Genomic DNA, 26,388 nt, shown 5'->3' with positions numbered 1-26,388 from the left:
GCAAAAATAGGCGTTAGTACAAGGTTTTTTAATGTGGAAACATCTGTGTACAGTTCGGCATAGCATTAGGCTATTCAGTTCCGTGTGTAGATCCATATACATCCAGGTTATTTAGGTTAGAAATTAAACATTAATTTCATTTAATTCATTTTGCCGAGATCAGTTCAGGGTACAGTTCATGACTACTTCAGATCTATTTCGTGACTGGTTTCGAACTTGCTTCAAATGTTTTTGAACTAACCCCAAAGTGGTTCTGAAAAAGTTGTGAACTTGTCCCCAAATGAGCTCGAAGAAGTCTTGAAACGCTTCCGAAATGGTTCCTTATTAGTCCCAAAATGTCCACGAACTAGGTTCGAAATCATCTAGAACTAGTCCCGAAATGTCTCTGAATAGGTCCCGAATGGGAACTAGTCGTGGACTAATCCCGAAATGGTCCAGAAACAGGCCTGAATTAATCCAGAAATGTTTGCTTGTGTACATAAAAGGCACTAACAAATTTTCTACTATTTGAACGTAAATTTTAACCATACCGAAAGCTAAGATGTTTACACATCAAAAAAAACTTCAAAACTTACTTGTGTACCCGCATGAAATTGAATTTCAAAAACTAAAAAATATTCCAAATGTTAGTCAGAGTTATAAGAAATCCGACTGCCACATTTCATCAAAACCGTGCAGCCGTTGCATGTTTGCATGTTTTTATTTTCATCGAATTTCAGATCACCCTATACCGATGAAAAAAGTTCTTAATTTAAAAATCAAAATATATCATACATACATCTACAGGCTAATGTCTCTAATTTGACCTCATTTTTGAAATTCTTTTCCAAAAGTATTTTTAAACTAATATCTGCTTAAATATCTTTCGTCTGACATTGTGATAAACATGTATTTCAATAAACTGATAAACTAATTCGAGTTTGAATGTTCGAACAAATGGCAACCCTCCTAAATAAAGGTCAGGAATAAATCCCTTTCCAACCCATTTCGATTTACACCCATCTTACAGAATAATTTGAATGTAAATTTTTAAACACGTGGCAACTCTATTCAAACATTCGAAATGCTCAAACTAATGATTTCTTAAAATTGTTTCGTTTGAATTAGTTAATTGAGTTCCTTTAAAACAGGTGGCAGCCCTCTTCGAAAGTATTTTCAGCGTTAACTCTCCTTCGCCAGAAGTTGCGATACATACATATTTTTATTATTGGATGAATTAAGTGGAATTTTAATTTTTGAACATGTGGCAACCCCACTAAATACAGTTCAGAAAAAAAAAAATTTTCAAACCCCCTTCGATTGATACCTATATTTTAATAATTCATTTAACTGTTTAAATAATTTGAATTTAACTTTCTAAACAGGTGGCAACCCTCTTCGAAAGTATTTTCAGCGTTAACTCTCCTTCGCCAGAAGTTGCGATACATACATATTTTTATTATTGGATGAATTAAGTGGAATTTTAATTTTTGAACATGTGGCAACCCCACTAAATACAGTTCAGAAAAAAAAAAATTTTCAAACCCCCTTCGATTGATACCTATATTTTAATAATTCATTTAACTGTTTAAATAATTTGAATTTAACTTTCTAAACAGGTGGCAACCTTCCTCCAACCCCTCAAAAATATTCTTAGCGTTCAAAATAAAGATTTCTTAACACTCCTTCGTTTGACATTCATATTTTGATATTTCGTGTAACTAAATTCGACATTTCAAGCAGGTGGCAACCCTCTTCGAAATATTTGCAAACTACTGTCTGAAACCCCTTTCGTTTGACACCCCCATGGTGATACATATTTTTCTTACCTAATATGATTTTTTAAACAGGTGACAACCCTCCTATAGTTAAGTTAAGAAACGAAGCTTTTCAAACCCATTTCGATTGATACCTACATTGTAATGATTGATATATTTTTTTTTATAATTTTAATGTAATTTTTTGAAATGTGACAACTCTTTTAAAAAAAGTAAAACCTCATTGCATATCTGCAGTTAATGCATTTTGCTTTGGCGCCTCATTTTGGAAAATCGAACGAACGGTGCCGATTTGATGCCATTGATTATTAAATAATTTGAATTTAATCTTTCAACAGGTGGCAACTCTTTTGGCGTAGAACACGTCTTACGTTTCGATATGGAGGCTAGGCTCAAATGTTATAGTTGCAATTTCTAGAGCTTTACGAGAACTAATAAAGCGATTTGAAGGAGAGGTGTGGCTTCAAAGATAAAATTCCAAACCGATCGACAGATTCATTTTTGTAAGAAACCATTTTGGTTTCTGTCGAAGAAACAACGGTAAATATTGGCTTATTTTGGGGTCAATTTTGAGCCTTTAAAGTGCTCTTACTTACGATTTGCAGGTTAAACTTACATTTTCGGGATATAGGTTCTTTGGAGCAATAGAAATATTATCGTGTACAAAATTGTTGAAGAAATTTGCAAATTTTTTATATTTTCAAAATGCTCGAGAACCGCTCGAATGATTTTGTTCTTATTTTCTTTAATCAAAAATTCAAGACTTTTCCTTTCATGAGGATGAGGATACCGATAAAAGTAAAGATGAAAATAGAGGAAGAAAGATTAAAATAAAGGTAATTATAGAGAAAAGGATATAAACCATCGAAATTTTATCGGTTTTGTTATCGATCTTTTTTATCGATTTTGTTATCTATTTAGTTTTCGATTTTTCTATCGATATTGTTATCGATTTTGTTATCGATATTTTTATCGATTTTGTTATCTATTTAGTTTTCGATTTTTCTATCGATATTATTATCCTTTTTATTATCGATATTTTTATCGATTTTGTTATCGATATTTTTACCGATGTTTTTATCGATTTTGATGTCGATATTATTATCGCTTTTGTTATCGATATTTTTTTCTTCGTGTGTGCTTTCGTTTTTGACTTGGATGTGCTCTTAACCATACCACGTATTCTACGTTTAAATTTAGCGGCGGATTATCGGAGACACGATACAGCCTGCAGACCAAGACGAAGGTGCTGGACTCTTCCTTTTTTTAAAACCAGTTTACACATCTACAGACCAAGCGCTTTAATTTGACATCTCATTTTTGAAAATCGGGCGAACTGTACAGATCTTTTATACTGAACTAGCAATTCCTTCGGGTATTATATGTACATATATCTGTGTTCATATGGAATAGCAGCTTATGTTGAAAAGCTGGCTTTAGTAGAATGCGACATTCGCAGCATACGATTGCGAATGACTCACCGGCGCCGAGGCCGTTGAAGAACTTTTGGCAAATAAACGTGCAAGAAATATTTCCGATACTAGCAAGTCAATATTCTTATTAAGTTTCATAAAAAAATTCCTTGTCGTTTAAAGGACAAAGGGAATATTGAATTATACTAAAGCCAGCTTCTCGACATAAGTTACTATTCCATACGAATCCAGATATATAGATGAGTGTGATGCTAATGATGCGACCGCTGTTAAGAAAAAACCTTTTCTCCATATTTTTTGGCGATGTTACTTTGACCAGTGCTTGAAACCTGGACATGCGGAGTAGAAGCGCGCACTGCTTACCACTAAACCAGGTACACTTATGTACTTGAAAAGACATAGACTTCTTAAACGGCCTAGGACCTATTTATTTTATGTCCTTGGCTGCTCTGAAAGCTAATTTCATCATTCCTTTGTTGATGTTATCGAGAAAGTTTTCTTGTATTTGATAAAAGTATTTTAGTTTAAGCCAAAAAAAAAAATAAAAATTAACCAATCGTCAGTATCATTTACTCAGTTTGCATCGATGCACAAATCTTAAGTATCAATTCCGGCTCAAACGATCAACTGCAAGTACATTCTAATGGTTGTGATAAAATGTGCAAAAGAGGTAATAAAATTTGTGCTTCTTTTAGGAAACTATCTTTTCGCAAGTTGCAAAGAGACCAGCAAAATATTCTTTTAAAGAAATGAATTGGATTTTGAACTGTCAGATGCACGCTTCACTTGCATTCCAACATTAGTAGGAGGAGCGTCACTCGCAGACGCACTCAAATAAATTGTGTTCTGCGAAAATATATGTAACAGTATTCGCTGACCAACTCATGTGCATTTAATTGCAACAAAGAAAGCAGCTAAACTCAGAAAAACGTACTAACACTTCAGCGCTCACTACACGGCAAGTCATCCCCCATAAATACTCCACATTTCTCATTCCACTAACAATACTTCAAATACGTATTTGCCGCGTCCCCTCATTCACCCATTCGCAATCTCTCGCCTTTTCTTAGTACCTCAATCTCAGCGGTAATGCACTTCGTCTGCTGGCCATCTCCAGCTTCGACAAGCTCATCAATCTGGAAGCGATCGACCTGTCCGCCAACAATTTGACACAACTACCCGTTGGCCTCTTCGATGCATCCTCCCAACTGCAGCGCATCAATTTATCACGTAATGCACTGCCGGACATACCTGGCCAACTCTTCGACCCGCTACCATATCTGCGTTCGTTGGACATGTCACAGAATCAATTGTCGTCCGGCGCATTCATCGCTCATCTCTCGCCGCTATTGCCGAGTTCCACACTCACATTGGATTTAAGTGAGAATCACTTAACGCGACTTGATACCGATGCCATGGATGCGTTGCACGTCTGCAGCGGGCGTGTTGAGTTGGCCGGCAACTGGTGGCATTGCCAGTGGCTCATCGTTGAATTGGTGCGCGCGCCCGCCCACTTTCACTTTGGACGCAACTATACACTCGCGTCGACATGGAGTGCGGCGTTGCTAAACGTGAGTGGCATTGATTGCTATGATGCCGAGCGTAAGCGCAGTATTGTGGTGCTTGATGCGGGGCATTTGTGGGAGCGACGTCATGGTGTGAGCGGCGATGTGGACTATAAGGTAAGTGCAATAAAAATGCTAATTGTATGGCTATTGAGCATGGTGCATTGCTTGGTGTCTGTTTGTGTGTGCTGATATGTATTTAATTTGTGCTGTGCTTCATAGCAGACGTTCGTCGAGCCTGCGATGCCAACGCCCCCACCGCTGATGTGGCCGCGTGTGCGCATGGACCGCTTTGACTCGCGCTCGATTATCATATGGATGTTGATTTCTATTGGTTTGGCGTTTACCGGACTGCGTATAGCGCGTCAGTTGATCGATAGACGGGAGCAAGGCAGACGCCTGAAAAAATTGCGCGAAATGGTATGTTGAGTGCATATACGAGTACATATTTTCCACATTGTGTGATTATTGAATTGATTTTGCAGAAGGCTGATGAGCTGATGAAATTGACTGCGAAAGAGGCGGAGGCAAATGCATAGGGTGATTGGAGTTTTACGAGTTTTTAGGTTAGCGCTCGATTTATTGATTTTGAGCAGTTTAGTTTGTAATCCGTAATAAAATATTACAAATAAATTTAAAAAAACCTTAAACTGTAGATGCCATTTTTGTACTTTAAACACAAAAAGTGGATAAAGCTCAACCAAGCGTTAATATTGACACGACTTCAGCATAATTCAAATAACTAAATATGTATGTGTGTATTGAGCGGAGGGATGCTAGGTATTGTTGCGAAAGACTACCAAGTCAACGGCTGGTCCACGGCAAGGCTAAGCGGCGGGCGGTAAGGTATCAAAACGATGTATTCGACAAATGACTCTAGACTAAATAGACTACAGCCATGAGATCGGCTATCCAAAGGGAGTAATATACTAAACGCATTGCTTCCGACAAGGTAATGAATAGACATCGGAGTTTTGGTATAACAAGAGTAAAGCTATGTACCTATGCATGTTTCTTGGGGAAAGAGTGAGGCAAGAGGCTGTGGAATAACAGGTGTTGAAATTCCTTGGTCACATACACGAAATAATGGCAATTTTTTTCTTGCCCGTTTTCTTGGGAGCTGCATACTGACCTTTATCCAAAAGCTAACTGGTAGCTAACAAGCCGTAAATAAATACCTACTTAATAAAAAACGCAAAAAAAAAACAAAAATGTGAGATAAGGTTTTTCTAAATATTACCTTGTTTATACCGACACATAAAGCTCTTTAACCCAGTTCGCTGTGATTCAAAACGGATACATAAAACAAATTTCAATGAGCTCAGAAATTCAGGAGTGTATTGACTCGAATTTGTCTTCAAATCGGTTTTTTATTTCTCACATCACACTATGGTCTGGCGACTACTGTTTGCTGGCCAAGAGGCGAGAAGTAACCAAATTGATTTGAAACTTAGCGTTTGGGGGTTTCGAGGTCACTGATTTCGAATATAATGTCAGATTTTCGAAATTCAAAATGGCAGATCCAATATTGCGACCAAATTTTATACTTATTTCCCTTTTATCAAAAACTTATACATAAGCGGGGTTTTCAAGGTCGCTGATTACGAATTGCTGATGTACGATTTTCCGAAGTTAAAGCCGAAGCGCATCCAAAATGACGACCAAATTTTATAATTTTTTCCTCTTCAGCAAAAACGTATATCAAAGGGGAGTAATCGAGGGCGCTGAATTCGAATCTGATAGCAGATATTTTAAATTCAAAATGCAGGATTCAATATGGCTACCAAATTTTATAATCTTTTCTTTTTCACCAAAAAAGTTATATATAAAGGGGGTGTTTGAATTCGATGATTTAAAATCTGAGGTCAGATTTTTTTAAATTGAAAATGGCGGATCCAATATGGCTTTATCGGATAAAATTTTAATTTAAAAAATTTATTTAGTTTTTGCTATATATTTTTTTCTCATATATAAACTTTTTCCTTTAGATATAAGCTTATATTTGTATTTATTTGAAAGTACACATGCACAATAAGTATATAACTAATAATTAGGCGAGATATAGAGTTGAAAAAAATAACGTCAAGAAGTTCTTTTCGTTAACTCTAAATTTACTCCTTAATTACCCTACGCAGCTTTGTAGCCCATTGAATTTTGCTATAAATTTTGCAAATTCGAAGATGGAACTTGTTGATTTTTTGTACTTTTTTTTGTGCAGATGTTGCTCATTTTCTTCTCCATTGCGCGAACTTATAGTTTGTACTTTTCAAAATTTTTGTTGATTTTTTTTTATTTAATTTTATTTTATGAAGTAAATTTTTGGCATAACTATAGGCATTTCAGCTAGAATATTTTGCAAGGTAATGCGTTGTGACTAAAAATTACTCATACGATAATTTCGCGATATGTACAGGTAATTCGGGAGTGCAAAATTTTTATTAATATTTGCACAAAGTTTGGAACTTTTTTTGGACTTTTTGTTATAGTATTACCCATAATTTTATATATAGCTAGTTTTGAGAGGCTTCCTGGAGGACTCCTGTAGTCGGAGAAGAAACAGAGGTTGGTATTTCCTCTCTCAAATTGGAAGGGTGGAATGTGCCAAGCCCTTTCATTTCCTTTGTACCAGCCTTGAATTCAAATTTCTTTAAAGTTTTATAGATTTTCTTCAAGCGTGCCGATCGAGAGACCGGGCTCGAGTCCTGACGCAGCGGATTATTTTTCTGTGTTTTTATCTGAATTTTTTTCTTTTTTAAGTTATTATTTTTAAACAGATAGGTGTATATATTTCTTAATTTAATCTAATTCTTAGCAACGTATTTAATGTATTTTTTTAATCTTTTATTTACTTTGATTTGGTGTTTATTGTTTTAAAAATAATTTTTTTTTTCAATTTCATAAGTTTTTAAGTTAATTTTTTTTTAATATCTTTCAGCCAATTTCACGAAAGCAATTTAAGCGAAAAATGATTTTAATTTTATATGGAAATTGGCAGAAAAGAAAAAATTATTTTCCATTTAAATTGCTGGGGAAACCGGCTTTTAGATTTTATTGTGTAAGAGAGAAAAAAAATCTTTTTTTTTTAATTTCAAGTACCCTTTAGAAATTTATTTTTTCTTCATTTAGTTTAGATTTTATTGTTTTAAAAAGAAAAATATTTTTTTTTATTTTAGTTTAGGGATGTTATAAAATTTTCTTTAACTGTTTTTTGTCTTATTTTAAATAAAAATATTTTTAATCTATTTAAATTTTTTTCGTATTATTTCCTTCTTTTTGATTAATTTTTTTTTCTATTTTAATTTTCTTTCATTTATAAATTTTTATTGTTTGAAAAAGAAAAAAACACAAATTTTTTAATTTAATTTAATTTTTAAAAAAACTTATTGTTGAAAGGCGAGCAGCATAATGCTAAGACCTCTTCGTTAGCAGATCTTTCAATTAGTCTTTCGAAAGACAGTAAAGAACTTTCAAGAGAGTTGACAGAATTGACAATTGTCTACGAAAAACATGACTACAAATCTAATAGTTTTTCTAGCATTTATTTTTGTTTTAATAATTTGGCAAAGAATTGCTCGATATACGCTATTTAACCTATTTTTTATCAGTTCATTTGTTGAAAGTGTTCAGAAATCCGAGATGAAATTTGCAAACATAAACAACCTACTTATAGATGCGATCTATAATAGCAGCATATTTTTGTAAAATTATTTTACGACGCGATTTCAGCGTGGGACCCAATTCGCCAGTTGGCACTGAAAAATCGTGTGGGAGTATGGCGAATTTTTGTACTTTTTGGGCGTTCGATAATGAACGTTGATTTGCGCGTTTCAGCGCCTCCTCTATAGCCGCCACAATCTTCGCATCAGGCTGCACCAACAAAGTGGTGTCATCGTACTCGCTAAGGTCCGCTGGTATATTTAAAACCTCTGACAAACGTGTATAGTTGAAACCCAGTTCTTGAAGCCAAGCAAAAGCATCGGGATGAAGTATGTCCAAAGGCATGCCGGTTGTCGAATCCATATCGGTCTGTAGAAGGATGAAGTGTTTTTATGAATTAGATTTTTTATAAAGCGCGATTTATAGACGCACCTTCAGTGTTAACAAAATCGATAGATATTTGCGTTGATCTCCAACGAGCAGCGCATTGCTCACGCATGGCAATTCTGCTTTTACTAAATTTTCGACATGCACTGGTGGTATGTTTTCGCCGCCTGCAGTGATGACCAACTCCTTGATGCGGCCAGTTATTGTCAGATTTCCAACGGAGTCTAGATACCCCAGATCGCCGGTTAAGAGCCAGCCATCTTCTGTGAGTATTTCAAGGGTCTTCTCCAACTCATTAAGGTAGCCCATCATGGTCGAGCGACTGCGAAGGCAAACCTAAGAAATACACATTCGACATTCCTTCGAGCTTTTGTTCGACGACTTGACTCACCTCACCATGCCCGTCTTCATTTGGTTTGTAGATTTTTATTTCCACGCCGTCTAAGGCTTTTCCGCAGCTGTACAAATTACCGTAGTCTAAATTCAAGACCGCAGCGCCACCCATTTCAGAGATTCCATAAGCCTCACAAAGCGGCATGTCCAGGCTAGTGAAAAATTTTTTCAATTCAGTTGTCACTGGTGCACCACCCACTATAATCCAGCTACATTGATCGAGGCCCAACGCATACTTGACTTGGTGTGTTAGCTTTGATGCCAACCACAATTTAAAAGAGTGCGTTGAATGGCTGCTGTAAAGTAAATTCTATATCAGCACCAATATTTTGAGAGAGAAATAATACTTACGGCTTATCGCTTTTACTCAGATAATGATCCAAAGTCACTTCTCGCGCCCAATCTAATGTGTAACGTGAAAATCTCGACGAGTTCGCTGTGACTTGCTTCAACTTTTCCTGCATCTTCTCGAAAACTCGTGGTACGCCGAACATGGACGAGGGACGCGCTTTGGCAAATGTTTTCGTCAACGAACCTTTGAGTGCGTCTTGATCGGCAAAGTAGATGCAAGAGCCCATCTCTAAACCCCGATAGACATCGAAAATCTGGGCGGCAATATGATTCAAAGGCAGGTAGGAGACGGATCTCTCGCCGGCTTTGCTGAAGTGACTGACAGAAGAAGCTACAAATTTGGCATTCATAATGACAGAGTCGTGAGAGAGCATTGTAGCTTTCGGAAAGCCTGTAGTACCAGACTGCAAAGATTTAAAATTAGTTATTTAGAATTTCGGACTGCAAGTTCGTACAATTTTTTTAAAGCGTAAGAAAGTATAAAATTTTTTACCGTAAAAATCAGAATCGCACACTCATTAGCGCCCACAGCGCGCTCACGTTGCGCCAGCTCCTCGCGCAACTGATCATCGTACTCCAGCGCTATCACATCAGTCCAGCGATAGTAACCCTCCTCCTTACCCACGAAATTCTCAAATGGGCCATGCAGCTGTATGACGGCACGCAAAAGTGGCAATCTCTCCTTCACCTCGCGCACTTTTGCCATTTGTTTGGCTTCATCCACAACACAAACGGTAGCCTGGGAGGTTTCCAGCGCATGCTGTACCGCTTCCGGCGAACTGCTCGGATAAATACCGGCCACAATGCCATTAGCGCGCAACGCAGCAATCTCTGCATAATACCATTCGGGACAATTGAAAGCCAGCATGCCAATGGATGAGCGTGGTTGTAGGCCAACATGCAAGAGCATGAGCGCTGTCTGCTCCACATGACGTTCGTATTCTGCGTAGGTGACAGTAGCTGAAGTAGCGTTGGGATCTAAGGGCTCACTGGCGTAGACAAGCGCAGGTAGGTCGGCATAACGTGTGCAGCGATCGTGAAAAAAAATGTGGTATGCTCTGTGGTTCAGTGGCAGCGACACCCTGTTTGCCGATGCGCAGTTTGACCGGTTCGTAGAGCGATGTGGAAATATAGCTGCTGGCGGGCTTAACAGAATTCACACAAGTGGCGACATCCGAGCTTTCGTTCATCATTTTGTTGAGATTGTAATTGTTCCTATTTTGGGGTTGTTAGTTGCTATCGGCTGTGTAAATTTTTGTGTTGAGAACCAACACAAAAGGAAATTAATTTCTAATAATTAACTAAAATCTGATAAGCACTTTGATTTTTCTAAAAAAAAATGATTTTTTATTACTTTTAATTACTCGGAATTGCTTCTAGAATTCCATGGCAACTAAATAAGGTCCACGTAAATACGGCAAACTCACTCTATTCTACCAGACAGATCGATTCTTACTAAGTATCGGGGCAAAATGGAAAATTAGAAAATTAGTGATGTAACATGTTGCCCAAACTAAGGATAAATTTACCGATTCCTCAGTTAATATTCTGGCAAAGGGATCTCTACCATACATTTATAACTCTTCTAATTTGGAAATAAGATATAGAAAGACTCTAAATAAGTTGGCCGCGATATTTCCGACATGTATAATGCAGTCGGTTACGTGTAGTTTGGTAGCAGCCGTACGAGGGGGGAAGTGAAGTTAGAAAAAGGGCTGCATAAAATTAAATTTTTCGGGCAGCTGATGTCCATTCCAAAGAGTTTGTCGAAAGTGTTGATGAAATACGAAACGAGTTATATAACCCTTTATCTAGCGAAATCTGGCCAGCTGTGAAGGAAATGCCTAGATGAGGCCCCCTCGTCGTACTGCGGTAAAAGGGATACGTAACGCTATTAAGTCGTACCGCATTGGTGCCTAAAGGACAGTATTTGGGCAGGACACCTATGGACTTCGCCACTTTGCATCTCAAAATTTCCATGCATTACTCGCTGAGATGACTGTTAGCACATCTATCTATCTGGCAGTAGGCCAAAAGTTACAACAGGAAATCCTCTGCCCAGCGAATTTATCAGCCATGCAATTGCCTATAATTTCACAGTGTCCTGGAACCCAAATCAAATGGATTTAAAGATAATTTGTGGTGATCGAGAGGGAGGTCTTGCCTTCGCCTAACAGTTTGTATGTATGTACCATGAGCGATCCTAGGCCCAGATTTTGGCATGACTATCTGAGTAGATATTTGCCTTCTAGTCGGCTATACACTAGATTTTGACAGAAAACAACTCCTCCAACTAAGCCACCGAAATAAATAAATAGAAATTGTATTTATTAAAGCAATAAACATATGGAAAGAAAGAAAAAGCTAAGCTAACGCCCTAGCTACCCAGCTAGCAAAATTGCCAGAAATCTGTTAGATATCCGTCAGACTCGACGGCAAAAAAGTGAGAAATCTGTATGATTTTAGCCGATATCGGTCAGAGAGGCGTGTGGAGAGGTTGACAGGAAGTCTAGCCGACACAACGTAGGAAATTCCGACTTAATTACCGTCGATTCTGACGGATATCTAACAGATGTCTGCCCAAATAACCATGGAAAATAAGAATTATAAGACGTGTATGCCCGAAATCGGAGATAATTCGATCAGACATATCGGATAAGGAAATAAATCAAATTCTCCAGATATTTCGCCCAGAAATCTGTGCGAAACCTGTAAGACTTCTGCTCTAAATAGTCAACTTTTTATTCCGACTTGTCTGATATCAGAAATTGTAGGGTAAATGTGCTAGCTGGGTACTTAAAACCCACTTTGCTAGCCTAAAATTGAATTTGCCAAAAATCTGTACACTCGAAATCTTTCTAAGAAATCTAGTAAAAACATCAAATTGGTTTAAGAAACCTTGTTGCACAAAGTTTAAGACTTGGATTTATAGAATATTTGTTAAAGGACCAACTATGTTTTTTATAAAAAAAAAACAATTAAAATCAAATTATAATAAAATAAAAACATAGTCAAAACTTGCTAATGTGTGGGTGTTGCATAGTTATGATACTTATTCATTAAAGAATCATCTGCTATATTTAATTATTTTAATATATATAATATATTATATAATTCGAACTACATACATATATAAATACAACCGAACTTTAAATAACTAGTGTCTTACGGAAACACTAATAAACTTTTAACAAATTTGTAATCGTCATAAGAATAATTTTTGTACAAAAAAATTTCATATATGAAGGGTTAAGATTTTTTAAAATCTTCATCTGCCACATTGCATCCGTAATTTTTAGTTTTTGGTAAACGACTTTTGATTTGTACTTATTCAGCGACCCAGAAACTCCCCATATACCCAGCTTCATAGAAGTCTATTAGTTCTTTAACATTTTTTGCCCGCCATATTGGATCCGCCATTTTGAATTTTCGGTAAGTGACTTCAGATTCGTAATCAGCGACCCGCAAATCCACTAGATAAGAAGTGGTGTAAAAATCCATGAAACAGCATTTGTTTAAATAGTTTCGTTCAGCTACAAATTGCGATCCGAACCACTGTGCGTTCTACCTTCCCAACTAAAGTAAAATACTTTTCTAGTCAATGGCTAGATTATAGTTTTGGATAAAGACCCTTTCTCTTCCCCACAGCGCTTTCACAGTATTATAAAGCAACTTATTATTTTATTTTTTACTCGATCTTCAATATACTTTCAATGTACAAACATACATATCTATCAGAGAACACAAGTGAAACGCCCCCGATCGAGGGAATCAGTGCAAAAGGGGCTTTATATTTCCAGGTGAAAAGAGCTCCGTATTTACAGAATTAGCAGCAAGTCGTCGGCAGCTAGCAATTTAGCTTCCCCTGCATAAAATCCTACAGAGTGTCTTAAAGATTTCCTCTGGCGATAAGTTGCACGTCGTCAGCGCAGACAATAATCCAACAATCGCTCCCTTTCAGGTCCTCTAGAACGTCGTTTACTACGGCGATGCAGGGAAAGGGTTAGATAATGCCTCGTCGTTACAGGGTACCACTACCGACTCTGATACGATCGAGGCTTTTTCTATCACCAATTAGGTAGCAAATTATTAAGAGCCCCCTCGATATCAGAAAATTTTTAACTACAAATTCTTTATTCTTAAAGCCTGATCTCTTTGGGCATGAATGCAACTGATGGTATACAAGATTGTGCCAATCGAGATGAGAGGAACCGGGTGTAACATCATCAAATTGACACAATGAGGGTGTAAAGCATAATTTTGAATAGTTAAGAAGAGGAACAAGCGAACATGTGATGCCAATCTTCAGCCACTTAAATTTGATCGTATATTCGGTAAAATAACATTATTTTAGATTTCTAGTTTAGGAATGCCGATAGTGTCCTTCCTTTATGAAAGGGCAAACACATAATTCAAAGCGAAGGTTTGCTTTTAACTGCTTGGAGAAATTCCTTTGAAGGCCAATTTTAATAGAAAAGATTGCTTGATTTCAGTTCCAAAGTAGATATGAACAAGAGGTAAATAGTCCACCAACTACCAAAAATTCATATTTTCTTTTTAAGTACGTTTATAAATAGATAAATAAAAAATCGACAAAAAGGAGATTAGCGGTCCGTATAAGGCGCCACCTTTGTTTCGCTGCATCGTGGATTTAGATCAAATGGTAGGTGGGGGCGCGCTGGAAACTTTTTCCAACAGAACTGTGCGATAAGATTTACTTTCACTGATCTTTTTTCTTATTTTCAGAAATCTTTTACACTAATAAATCAATCTGCTAAATGGTGCTACTATTTTTGTTTTCAGATAATAAATTTTTAGAGCCACTAAAAACAACTCGAGTGCCACAAAGTGCAATAACTGAAGCTTCATTTAGTTTTTTTTTAATTTTCACTTTTGTTTCACTTCCTTACGTATGTGTATATGTATATAGAATTATGATCCTTTATATTACTTTAATTAACACGCGCGCAACCGCAATGTTCGGCAATTGAAAATGTTTTGAAACCTAAAATCAGGGCGAACGATTACTTATTAGTTAATGTCAGAACTGCTAGCGCATACTGATTACATTCTATAAGAGTTTATCAGTTAGGCTGGACAAAAAAAAAATACAAACATATGCACATACATACATGCATAGATGCGTAAAAAAAAATAAAAAATAAATATAATCATAACTTTTTGCTTTTTTCGTTTAAATACAAATCTCATTTAGCATCAATGTTTGGAGCCAAGTGTGTAGTGCGTAGCAAAATAGTCTGCGAAGGACAAGAGTACAAAACACACAGCTCTTATCAGTGGCAACAACAACGGGTGGCTAACACTAGGAGTATTGTTGTTGCTCTTCTTACGTCAATTCTTATTCAAGCATCATGTTCAGTGATAAGACAACGATTTACGAGTGCATAGATCTTTGAATAGGCTCAATAATATTGTGGTCGAAGGTTCGTATGGCTGGTATCAATTCAAAAAAAAAAAAAAATTGATTATAATGTCAAAGACTTCTATGAATTATAAATACATACATATGTACATACATCGGTTCTTTGGCCGCCCCACATTGGGAACAGTATTGCCACTCAGTCATGTATGTTTCCTACCAAAAAACCTCAAAATCTACGAAAAATAAAGCCATTCTGTGAACCAAAAGCGCTTCGCAAAAAAATGGGCCGCCCAACAGTCTGCCACCAAGACTCCATCGATGTTTGATTCCTCTCTCCGTAACTAACTAGAAAGTGAATTTTGAATTTTTAGTTATAGCTTTTTTATTTCATTTCAACTTAACGCCGTTTTAATTTAAACCCGTTTGCCGACCTTTGAAGCGCATCCGCTTTTGGATTAGGTGTCCGCTTTGAAGGCATATTCAAACCGGGTTTTGAAGACCGCATGCTCTAAGCAAAGATAAAAGATAAAAAATCTCCATATCTTTTGCTTTTCCGACCCAAAAAATTATTTTGTCTTAAAATTTTGTGTATATAGAATTATGTACTTGGAAAATAAACTTTTGATGTTTTTGAAAATCCAATAAAATTCGAATGTGCATGGAAGTACGAAAGCTACCCCTTGGAGTCCATGGTCAGGTTAGCCCTTCATATTCTGTAGCTTGTAAAAAAAAAAAAAACGTAATACTCATTTGCAATAACTTCAAAAAAGACTTTCTTCTCTTCCAAAAAAAAAACTTTGCGAAAGAAGGTGATATGCAAATACATATTTTGTCGCAATTCACAATAAGAACTAAACTTTTTGATTTCGGTCCTAAAATAGCCTCGCTAAATTCTAGAGGATTCTTTGATAAAAAAAAATAAAAATGTAGAAAAAATGTGGTTAACGAAGGAAACTCGTAAATAAACCGGTTTTCCATACAAAATTAAGTAAACTTACGAGGTTTACGTGGTTACGAGGCATTTAAGCGTTTTTATGAATAGCCATAATAAGTTTTGTGAGAACAGGTACCTTTTATAAAAATCAATGAACGATTTCGGAAGTTATGAATTTTCTAAAGTTTTTTACCAGAATAACATCGATGATATTTCACCGAAAATCTGAATCTGTTGGATTAGATTAACTTTGAGGTTTCAAGAGTTTATCTCGGCCTTTCATTACAGTCGGGAAAATGTTTAATTTGTCTCTTTATAAAAAATGTCATAACTTCATAATTTTTGTATTGATCTGAAAGAATTGTACCCAGTTTTGCGAAGTAATACTAAACGAAACTATTTGCTTTTGAAATTTTGGCAAATGATGTTGTAGAAGTAAAAAAAAAAATAATAAAACCTGGTGTAAATTTCAGATTTATTCCAAAAGGTATCCACATGCAGAATTCCACTGTACTCACAAAAATTATTATTATTTTGATTGTTATTATATATATATGTATACATATTATATATGTACATATATATTATATACATATTATATTATATATATTATTATTCTTAAGTGAAAAAATAAAATTCAAATATTAATTATTATCTTTAATCTTTATTGGTTAAACTCGAAAAATAAAAACCATTGTAAATTACAGTAGGACGTACGAACACAAATACATCAATATAGCTAAAACTGTTTTACGACGGTTACAACTTATTGATTTAAAAAAAAAATAAAAATTATTATTATCCGTCCCTGCACCTACCATTAACGTAACTTTCACATATAATTTCTTAGGTCATTATCGGTAAAAATTATCGAAAACAATTTAAATTTAATCTAAGGTTTACCAATCCCACCCGGGTGACCTTTCAGAATTTGATTTCGTGATTACTCAAGACGATTTGTTCCAACCTAAAAATGCTTTCTGCTCACTGAACAAAATTTCGAACTCATTCAGAAAATTAAAAAAATAATAATTTTTTTATTCAAATTACTACTTTTATAAACTTTTTCATTTTATATATATACGCCGTTTACCGGTACCCACCCATGATTCAATAATAAAAGTTTTCTCGCTCCCTCTTGACAAAATCGGCTCCCTTAGCAAGGCACTGTGTGTGGGTTCGTGTGTGTGTGCAAAGCTTTTGTAGGGGAGCTAAGGGAGTGTCAAAACTCTAATGTCACTAGTGAGCAAACCTTTAATTATTGAATCATGGTACCCACTCTTTTATGAAAGTGTAGCTCATTAACTGACAAAAACCATATCAGACAAAATTTCAAACTTTGTACGGCAATTACGAAACTAGACAAACATTAATAAAATTTATGGGCTTTTTAATTAGATTCCTTATAAACATTCTTAGTATGCAGTCCATTAAATTTTAGTAGAACAAAGTGCAAACTTTAAATAGCTCCCTGTAGGGAAACGAACTAGTGTGGAACTGGTTCGGATCTAGTGCGTTTGGAACCATGACTGGTACGCGTTAATTCTGTTTTGCATGCTAGCGACTGGCGAATTTAACATTGCGATGTCCTACGAAGTGTCCCGTTGCATCCCTTTCGCCCTAGTTCCGAACCAGTTCCAAATTCGACAGGTGAGATCTAGTTCGTTCTGCATCCCCTTTTCTTTAGTTCCAAACCAGTTCCTAATTCGACAGATGAGATCTAGTTCGATCTGCATCCATTTTTTATAGTTCCCCACCTGTTATAAATTCGTCACCTTAGATCTACATTTCTAATCAGGCTTGTCGAAACATTTCCCTTCTATAGTAAATACGATCGGTTGAAGGAAGGACAATACAATCACAAACGTTTAAACGCATTTATTAAAAATTTATAAACCACATTAGTAGTAGTAGTAGTATTAAACTTAAGTAGTTAGTAAAAAACAAAAGTGCGTTCTGCTTAAACGTAAAAATATTAGTTCACTTTGTCTTACTTGTCTAAATTAAAGCATATTGATTTTTAAGTAAATTCAGTTCTTTTTACTTCGAAAGTTTTTGTCGTACTTAACTTAAATAAGATATACAGTCAGTCAATAAAGTGTAGGTACAGTGAAGTTTTTACAACACCGGCAACTATTTTTTAAATATTTTATTTTCCCCTAATTTTTTATAAAAATATGGTTAATTCTACACCAAAAGCCCCAAAAATCAGAGTTCCAAACCGTATGCAAAATAAAAGAAAACTCTGCAAATTTCCAACCAAATTTTGCAGTTTATACTCTTTAGAAAAAAGTTAAGTACTCAGTTATTAGCCCATTCAATTTTAGTATGACAAAGTGCAAGTTTGAGGTAGCTAGGACTTACCATTAATATTTAGCAATTTTTGTTGTTGTTTGGTAAGTTCTAGCTTCCTCATACTTGCACTTCATTATACTAATATTGAATGGGCTAAAAAACTGCAATCTCAGCTTTTTTTTGTAGAGAGCGTAAATAGAAAGTGAATTACTTAAATGAAATTTTGCAGAATTTTCTTAAATTTTGCACAAGGTTTGGAACTCTGATTTTTGGGGATTTTGTTGTAGAATTGACCATATTTTTATAAAAAATTACCGAAAACTAAAATATTTAAAAAATAGTTGCCTGTATTGTAAAAAATTCGTTGTACCTAAACTTTATTGACTGACTGTATTAAGGTAGCTGTGCTGGATTGCATAAAAAAAAAATTAATTTGTCTTTTCTTAAAAAAAGGTAGCTCTGGTAGCTTGCATTTTTAAATCAATTTAGTGAGAAAGTGGTAATTATTTTGACACTTTTTTTAAATGACTCTTTTTCCGCAACTGCATTGCCTTTCTCAATTGTCCTTCAGGATCTTGGCCTTTGTTTATGGAATTACTAAGTATAATGATTTATAAGCAACTCAAAAACTATACCAGCGTGATTACCGACGTATCCTTTTGAGAGATAGCCGCACCCTTATAAAAGGAATAAGATCCAAACTTTTCTGGTCAAAATTTCAGTAGGTTGCGTCTGTATGGCCTTTTCAATTTTACAAATTATCATTATTTTTAAGTGGAAAAATAATGCTTTAAATTAATGATAATCTCTGTGCGAAAAAATAAAAATAATAAAATAATCATTATTTGTAATCCCAAAAATAAAAATCAAATAATAATTATTTCCGTTTGAGCGAAAAAATAAAACTCAATAATAATTCATAAAATAATGATTAAATGCTGATTTGAATTATTTTACTCATAATGATTACCTTCCCTGCTTTTAAAATTTAAAATAAAATAGTTTAGCGAAAGTACCACATTTCACTGCTTTTGGACTGGTGCGGAACTAGTTACTATCGGACTGGATCGTTTTTGGCGAAAAAGAACTAGTACTGAAATAGAAATCTGGTTCACTAGTTCGTGTTTTCCCTACAGGTCTAGGACTTATTCTTGATTTTTGGAATTTTTTTATACCCGAGCGCACGTGTGCACAAGGGTATATTAAATTTGTTCACATAACTGTTGTTTGTAACAGCCAAAAAGGAATCAAGAAAGATGTAGACAAATGTAAACATAAATGTTCAGAATGAATATAGAAGTCCGTCCGTCCGTCCGTCTTTCCGTCCGTCCGTGTACACGATAACTCGAGTAAAAACTGAGATATCTCAACGAAATTAGGTATTTATATAGGTTGCCCTTTATCCAAGGTAGGTTGCTATTGAAAATGGTGCGAAATTGGACTGTAACCACGCCCCTTCTAATATATGTAACGGTATTTTCGAAAAATGCAAAAACTACCAGATTTCAGTAAATATTGGATCCAAATTGTTCAAAATCAGTATGTGAGGTAGAACTTTGGTACGAAATTATATTATTATGAAATTTTAGGAAAAGGGGCGTGACCACGCCCACTTATGATGAAATACTGTATCTTAGTAGCCGCTTCACCAATCCGTACCAAACTCGGTACGAGCCTTGCCTAAGGCCTAGCTAAGAAATCTGTTGAAATCCTTGAAATCGGGCAATAGCCACGCCCACCCCCCTTATAACGGTAATTTACAGAAACACGAAAACTGCAATAAATCAGCAACTACTGAAGCTAATTGACTCAGAATCGATTATTGCAATGACCACTGAGCAGAAAACTAGATTATTATACATTTTTGGATTTTGGGTGTGGCTTCGCCCACTTATGACCAACAATTTTTATCTCGGTAACCGACTTATCAATTACTATCAAACTGGGTGCATTTATGTAATAAACTTGTTACGAAAAAGCTATTCGTTGAAAATTATTCAAATCGGACTAAAATTGCACCGGCTTCCCGTATAACGGCAATTTTCGGATATACGAAAACTCCGATATTTCAATAACTGAGGACGTTCATTTGCTCCAAGTTAATACTTACAACAATCTTTTAACAATAAATAAGACTGTTATAGACTTTAAGGTAGTTCAAAGAAAGTTGGAACGACGAAAGTGGATACCTGCACCGGGTATATGAAATTCGGGTTCGTCCGAACTTATACTTCTTTACTTGTTTTATTTAGAGTATTCATCATATTGTATTTAATTGTGGATATAAATACTTTAGCAAAACTCAAAGAAAAAGTCAGCTCCCCCAGAAAGGTTAAATAGTCACCCCTTATTTTGTTTACAATTCATTTATGTAAATTAAAATTACAATGCATCAAAAGCGGGCTGAGTAATGCAATATTACAACAAACATCAGAAATACTCTGGAAAATTACGCTGTGTCATTCCGTGTCTGCACGTTGGTTGTATGGCGATAACGCATCGCTTGCGTAGGTCGGAAGATGTAAATAGATTGTAAACATGACTTGGCATTTTTATTTGAATGAAAAACGCTTACATACATATGCTGTTCTTTTGGTGCAAGCTAAAAAAAATTCAGCTGTTCGGTGTGTTGGGCGTTAATCAATTACTTTCTTAATCATCTTGTTATTTGGTTTAAATATTAATTGCAATTCAACTTTTGATTGCGCATTGTAATTAAACTTAAAATTGGACAAGGCTATTAATTTAATAGCAATTGCTTTTCTTACAAAGACTTTACTACATTATCGGCCGTCCGATGATATCTTATGCCTCCGCAAGTTGGTCGAGCTCTAAAATATTTTTTAAAACAATCCTCGAAGGTTAGAGCATTAAAATTCCGACTTCACTTTTTCCACATTTTTGGACAACAACAGCCTCCAAATAGAGGCTTACAACTGTGAATATATGACGGTATGCTTCGAAAGAACAATCATTATGCCGAATTTCCACTAGGCTTTAAAATGAGCAAACAAAAATATTTTCTTATTTTATGCAAAAATGGGCTTATTAAAATAATGCCAAGTGAAAATGCGGCACTTTTTCCCTGAGTGAGGTGATTTTGAAAACAAAAATATTTTTTCCGCCGAAGGTATGTATATTTTTCGTGACATCTTGGGTATTTGCGGTCGAGTCTTAAAGTGCAATATATGTTCTTGCCTCGAGGAGATTTTTTTTTTGTTCCAAAGTTCATTGACCCAATTACTTCTTGTACTTACACATCAGGTCGCAGGTTTTATCGCCCTACCGTACAACCCTTATGCCAGTAAATCAAACCTTCCCGAAAATCATTAAACCATTCCATTCGATGGAAATTTCTAAGATTTTGTATGACCGAACATACATACATATTTCATCACAGATATAACCGACAATTACAGTCAAATCTAAAGTTCGATATATAGAGGATCCTGTCTCGAGGATTAGTTTTTCGATTCCAAAGTTTATGGACGTCAAGTACCCCTAGTTCTAATGCTTACCCATCAAATCTCAGTGTCGTACCACCCTAATGCCAGTAAATTAAAGCTGGCCGAAATCATTACATTTGTCCTAGGAATACTTCCATCCTCCGATTATTCCACGAGATCTATTTAAAAAATGTATTGCCGTCTATAGGTGTCACCGAAAAATGTAAACACTTTTCTTGTTCGCCTGTAGGGTAGTACGGTCTAATGTATGCGCATTAGGGTGGCCCCTAAAAAATTAAATCAACGATTTTGCTCAGTCTCACCCCTCCCTCAATCGGTAAAACATACCACTGGCACAGATATCACATATAAATTGTGGTCCCGATTGGAGACGTTTAAGGCGTATCGCGCAGGAGGCAAAGTTGAGATTCCCCCATGGAGACTCAAAACAATAAAATCATTTTTTTGTTTTTCATCTAATGCCCAAAATCGATATTACTATAGTTAAATATATCGCATATACATTTTTTTCCAGATTGGAACGGTTAGGTCGTCTTCATAGGGTAATCTGAATTTTTGTCCCCTGTGCGACACGCCTTAACCGTCACCAATCGGGGCCAAAATTTATATGTGATATCTTCGACTATAGCAGCATCGAAGTAGGGGTTGAGGTTTAGGAAATCTGATGTAAAACTTGGTTTTCGATATTTAAGGGCCCCCCTAATGTACATATGCATTTCTCGACAATATGTTTGATACTTTATCGCACATTATTTTATTATTTATTATTTGTTATTTTAATATTTTATTATTTATTATTACCCAAATACACACATAAGTGTTATTCTCTTGCTATATCGTCATTTAAATCGGTACCTATCAATCATAAGCGTGTCGTTATTGACAAATTTAACGAAATATTTATCGGTGTAGCCTTTGATTGTGGATACTTACTCGATACACATTATTTTTTATCGATATTTCCATACATTCGATTATTGATTGTATGTCGAAACCGCTATATATTTTCAGCTACTATTACACAATTAAACCGGTCGATAAGTTATTGAACTCAATTTTGTCGATGTTTTTAAATAAGCCAATAATTATCGGAATCGTTAACAAGAATATCGACGTGTTTAACTAAATTATTACCGGAAATTGCATATCTACATATCGATTTCTTTATTAGGCACTGGGGTATCAATATCAGCCTCATCCGATACTGATTCCATGTTCGCTTCTTTGCCACAGAGATTAAAATTCGAGTTATAAAATATTTTCACTTATTCAGTTTATTGATACAGCCTCTCGATAACATTAGCATATTTCTTTAAAATTACGCTACGCCGGGACTTCAAGGTTGGACCTGCAATGTAAAAGAAAATTGCATTTCAATAACGCCATTAAACTCACGTCCAAGCCTCCAACCTACCTATTTCGCCTGTTGGTATTGAGAAATCGTGTGGCAACAGCGCAAATCTCTGTACCTTCTGCGCATTGGACAGGGCATTTCGGTTGGCACGCTTTATGGCCTCTTCAATGGCCACCACAACCTTCGGGTCCGGCTGCACTTCAACGGTCGCAGCATCGAATTCTTCCAACTTCGTGGGTATACGTAGAACTTCAGAGAGGCGTGTGTAGTGAAGCCCCAGCGATTGGAACCAGGCAACGGCAGCTGGTTGTAGAGTGTCCAAAGGCAATCCAGTTTGGGTATCCATATCGGTCTAGAGCAGAGGTGCAAACAACACTCTTATGATTAAGGCACTTATCGATTTACTAACCTTAAATGTCAGCAATATGGTGAGGTACTTTCGTTTGTCGCCAACAAGTAAGGCATTACTGATGCATGGCAATTCTGCCTTCACCAAATTTTCCACGTGCACTGGCGGTATATTCTCACCACCTGCCGTAATGACCAATTCCTTCAAGCGACCGGTTATAATAAGGTCACCATTTTCATTAATATAACCAATATCGCCTGTGTGAAACCAGCCATCTGCATCAAGAGCCTCATTCGTTTTCTCTTGCTCTTTCAAATAGCCCATAAAAACGTATCGACCACGAAAACAGATCTGCGAATGCATTTCTGTGAACAATTTTACTTGCTAAAACCTACGTACGTTTCCAGCTTACCTCACCATGTTCTTCCGCAGCAGTCTCATCGATTTTCACTTCCATGCCTCTGTATGGTTTGCCAGCGCCCTCTACTTGCCGAGATTCTAGTACAATGGTAGCAGCGCTGGTAGTTTCGGAGAGACCGTAAGCCTCATGTATTGGCAGGTCTATACTCAGGAAGAACATCTTCAAGTCTTTGGAGACAGGTGCGCCGCCAGAGCTGACTATATCGCAGCAATTCAGACCCATGGCGGCTTTAATTTTTCCTGTTATACGTGAAGCCAACCAATATTTGATGGAAGCGGGTGGTTTACTAAAAATTTCAACTGCATTATTTAGGTGAGCTAATTTAAAATAAATGTAGCGAAATTTTTTTTATACTAAAACTTACCCTCTTCCGTCGTGGTTCAGGTAGCACTGTAACATTGTATTCCGGGCGTAATTCAGTAGTAGTCGCGCCAACCAAGAGGACTCTGATTCGACTTGCTTCAGGCGTTCTTGCATCTTCTCGAAGACACGTGGCACTGCGAAGAAATATGTTGGGCGCACCATAGTCAAAGTTTTCACCAGAGTTCCTTTGAGCGCATCACGATCTGCAAAATAGACGCAGTTACCACTACGTGCGCTCACAATAATGTCGAACATTTGCGCGGCAATGTGACACAGTGGCAAGAAGCTGACACCAACCTCCGAACCCTCTTTGAAGTCTACATTGAGTGGTAAGGCTTTGGCGTTTAAGATGATATTATCATGGGAGAGCATTACAGCCTTTGGCAACCCAACTGTGCCAGACTGTGTACCATAGGTTAGTAACAATATTGAGGAAACATCATTTTTCGAAAACTACTCACAGTGAATACTAGCATCGCACACTCATTAGCCGCTATATTGAATTCGCGTTTCAATAGTTCTTCCTTCAGCTGCGCATCGAATTCCATAGCCATTAAGTCAGCCCAACGATAGTAACCCTCCTCGCGACCTACATACTCTTCAAATGGTCCTTGCAACTGTATGACAGCGCGCAACTGTGGTAAACTTCCTCTCACCTCGTGCACCTTTGCCATCTGCGTCGCATCGTCGACCACACAGACGGTCGCCTCCGCTGTTTCGAGCGCATGACGCACTGCTTCCGGTGAACTGGTCAGATATAAGCCGGACGCCACAGCGCCACAACGCAAAGCGGCCATTTCGGTATAAAACCATTCGGGGCAATTGAAGGCGAGTATGACAGCGGTGGTGCGTGGACGCAAACCGACATGCATCAGCGCGAGTGCTACCTTTTCCACATTGCGTTCGTATTGTGCGTAAGTGACGGTCGTCCAAACTGGTGTGGTGGGGTCGGTGCTATTGTTGTTGGTATCATTGGCAAAAACTAGCGCGGGTAGATCAGCATAGCGACGACAGATTTCGTGAAAAAAATGTGGTATGGTTTGTGGTGCGATGGAGGTAAGTCCCTCTTTGCCAATGCGCAGCTTCACTGGTTCGCTGAGGGAAGTCGATGTGTAGCTGGTGGCAGGTTTGAGGATACTCGGCGATGTTGTAACGGTTTCGGTATGGTTCATAATTGTAGATTAACGTGTTGCAGGCTAGTTGGAGAGGACGGATGTGTATTGAGAACAGAGGTCGCGTCAGATCATAGAAGAAAATGATTTTGTCTAAAATAAGAAAAAAGATATAAAGTAATTAAATTAATTTAAATTGAATTGAGGTGAACTGGCTTTCACATCCCAGCACCGCTTAATTATAGAGTTGCCACCTGTTTGAAAGTTGAAGTTTAAGTAAATTTATAAAATAGGAAGAGGTTTGAATCGGTTTACAGCCCAAAATATTTTTGTTGAAGGTTGCCACCTGTTTGAAAATTTCAATTTATTTTAATTAATATTATTAAATTTTAATTTATTTTAAATGCAGTTTTCGCGGATATATTGCTAGAGGTCTAATTAAAATTATAGAAAAAAAATATGGAGTTGCCACCTGTTTGAAAGTTGAAGTTTAAGTACAATTTTAAAATAGAGCAAATACCACAATATGGCTGTCAAAATGAAGAAGTTTAAATCGGCTTACAGCCCAAGATATTTTTGTTTAAGGTTGCCACCTGTTTGAAAATTTTAATTTATTTTAGTTGATAAGATAGATTTAATATTGCAATATGAGTATCAAAATATAGATGTTAAGGAAAGTTTACTGCCGGAAATATATTTGACGAGGGTTTCCACCTATTTGAAAAATTTCATTAAGTTAAATTGATAAAATAAATGAAATATTACAATACGGACAACAAACGGCACAAAAATACGTTTAAGGCGCAGTGAAGTACGCCAGGGGTTTGCTAGTATTTACATAAATACAAATCGCCGATGTTTTTGCAATACCGCCCATCGACCACTTGCAAAACCACCTAAATCGCCGTTGTGGTCGAAAATACGATTTGGTAACCCTGAACTCATATATTGAACTCATATATTGCTTATAATGACTTTTGCAAACATCTGAAGGCATTTTAAAGATCCATAATTCCAAAACATTTTTAATAGGGTTGCCACCTATTTTGAATCGCATATTTATTTAATTTTTTGTTTAGAAAAAAAAAGGTTAAATATTACTATACAAGGGTACCAAGAGAAGCTTCATCAACAATGCTTTCGCTATATGCAAAATGTTATCCCTTA

General features: G+C 36.3%; 3 protein-coding genes across 3 annotated transcripts; 1 reads left to right on the top strand and 2 right to left on the bottom strand.

Moving 5' to 3' along the window:
- Positions 1-4,260: 4,260 nt before the first annotated feature.
- On the top strand, positions 4,261-5,364 carry LOC118752313 (platelet glycoprotein V-like; the record flags this gene model as incomplete). The annotated part of the gene is made up of 3 exons (XM_036487182.1): positions 4,261-4,872; positions 4,978-5,175; positions 5,241-5,364. Coding segments are annotated over 3 exons (864 nt in total), but the record flags the coding sequence as incomplete, so codon positions are not given.
- Positions 5,365-8,275: 2,911 nt separating this feature from the next.
- On the bottom strand, positions 8,276-14,535 carry LOC118752314 (long-chain-fatty-acid--CoA ligase heimdall-like). The gene is given in 7 exon segments (XM_036487183.1): positions 8,276-8,781; positions 8,845-9,135; positions 9,191-9,488; positions 9,544-9,947; positions 10,037-10,573; positions 10,575-10,872; positions 14,454-14,535. Coding segments are annotated over 6 exon segments (2,058 nt in total). The 5' UTR covers positions 10,737-10,872; positions 14,454-14,535; the 3' UTR covers positions 8,276-8,415.
- An 8,338-nt stretch (positions 14,536-22,873) lies between these two features.
- LOC118752315 (long-chain-fatty-acid--CoA ligase heimdall-like) lies at positions 22,874-25,342 on the bottom strand. The gene is made up of 6 exons (XM_036487184.1): positions 24,571-25,342; positions 24,111-24,511; positions 23,738-24,032; positions 23,386-23,676; positions 23,037-23,328; positions 22,874-22,970 (listed from the first exon to the last, which is right to left on the bottom strand). Exons 1-6 carry the CDS (start codon positions 25,279-25,281, stop codon positions 22,897-22,899), a joined length of 2,064 nt encoding a protein of 687 aa, XP_036343077.1. The 5' UTR covers positions 25,282-25,342; the 3' UTR covers positions 22,874-22,896.
- Positions 25,343-26,388: the final 1,046 nt, after the last annotated feature.

This window comes from Rhagoletis pomonella, unplaced genomic scaffold (assembly GCF_013731165.1).
Source record: "Rhagoletis pomonella isolate Grant_MI unplaced genomic scaffold, Rhpom_1.0 Rhpom_scaffold_01391, whole genome shotgun sequence".
Taxonomy (NCBI): Eukaryota; Metazoa; Arthropoda; class Insecta; order Diptera; family Tephritidae; genus Rhagoletis; species Rhagoletis pomonella.
Note: the sequence above shows the minus strand (reverse complement) of the source record. Positions and strands in the feature narration are given on the sequence as shown.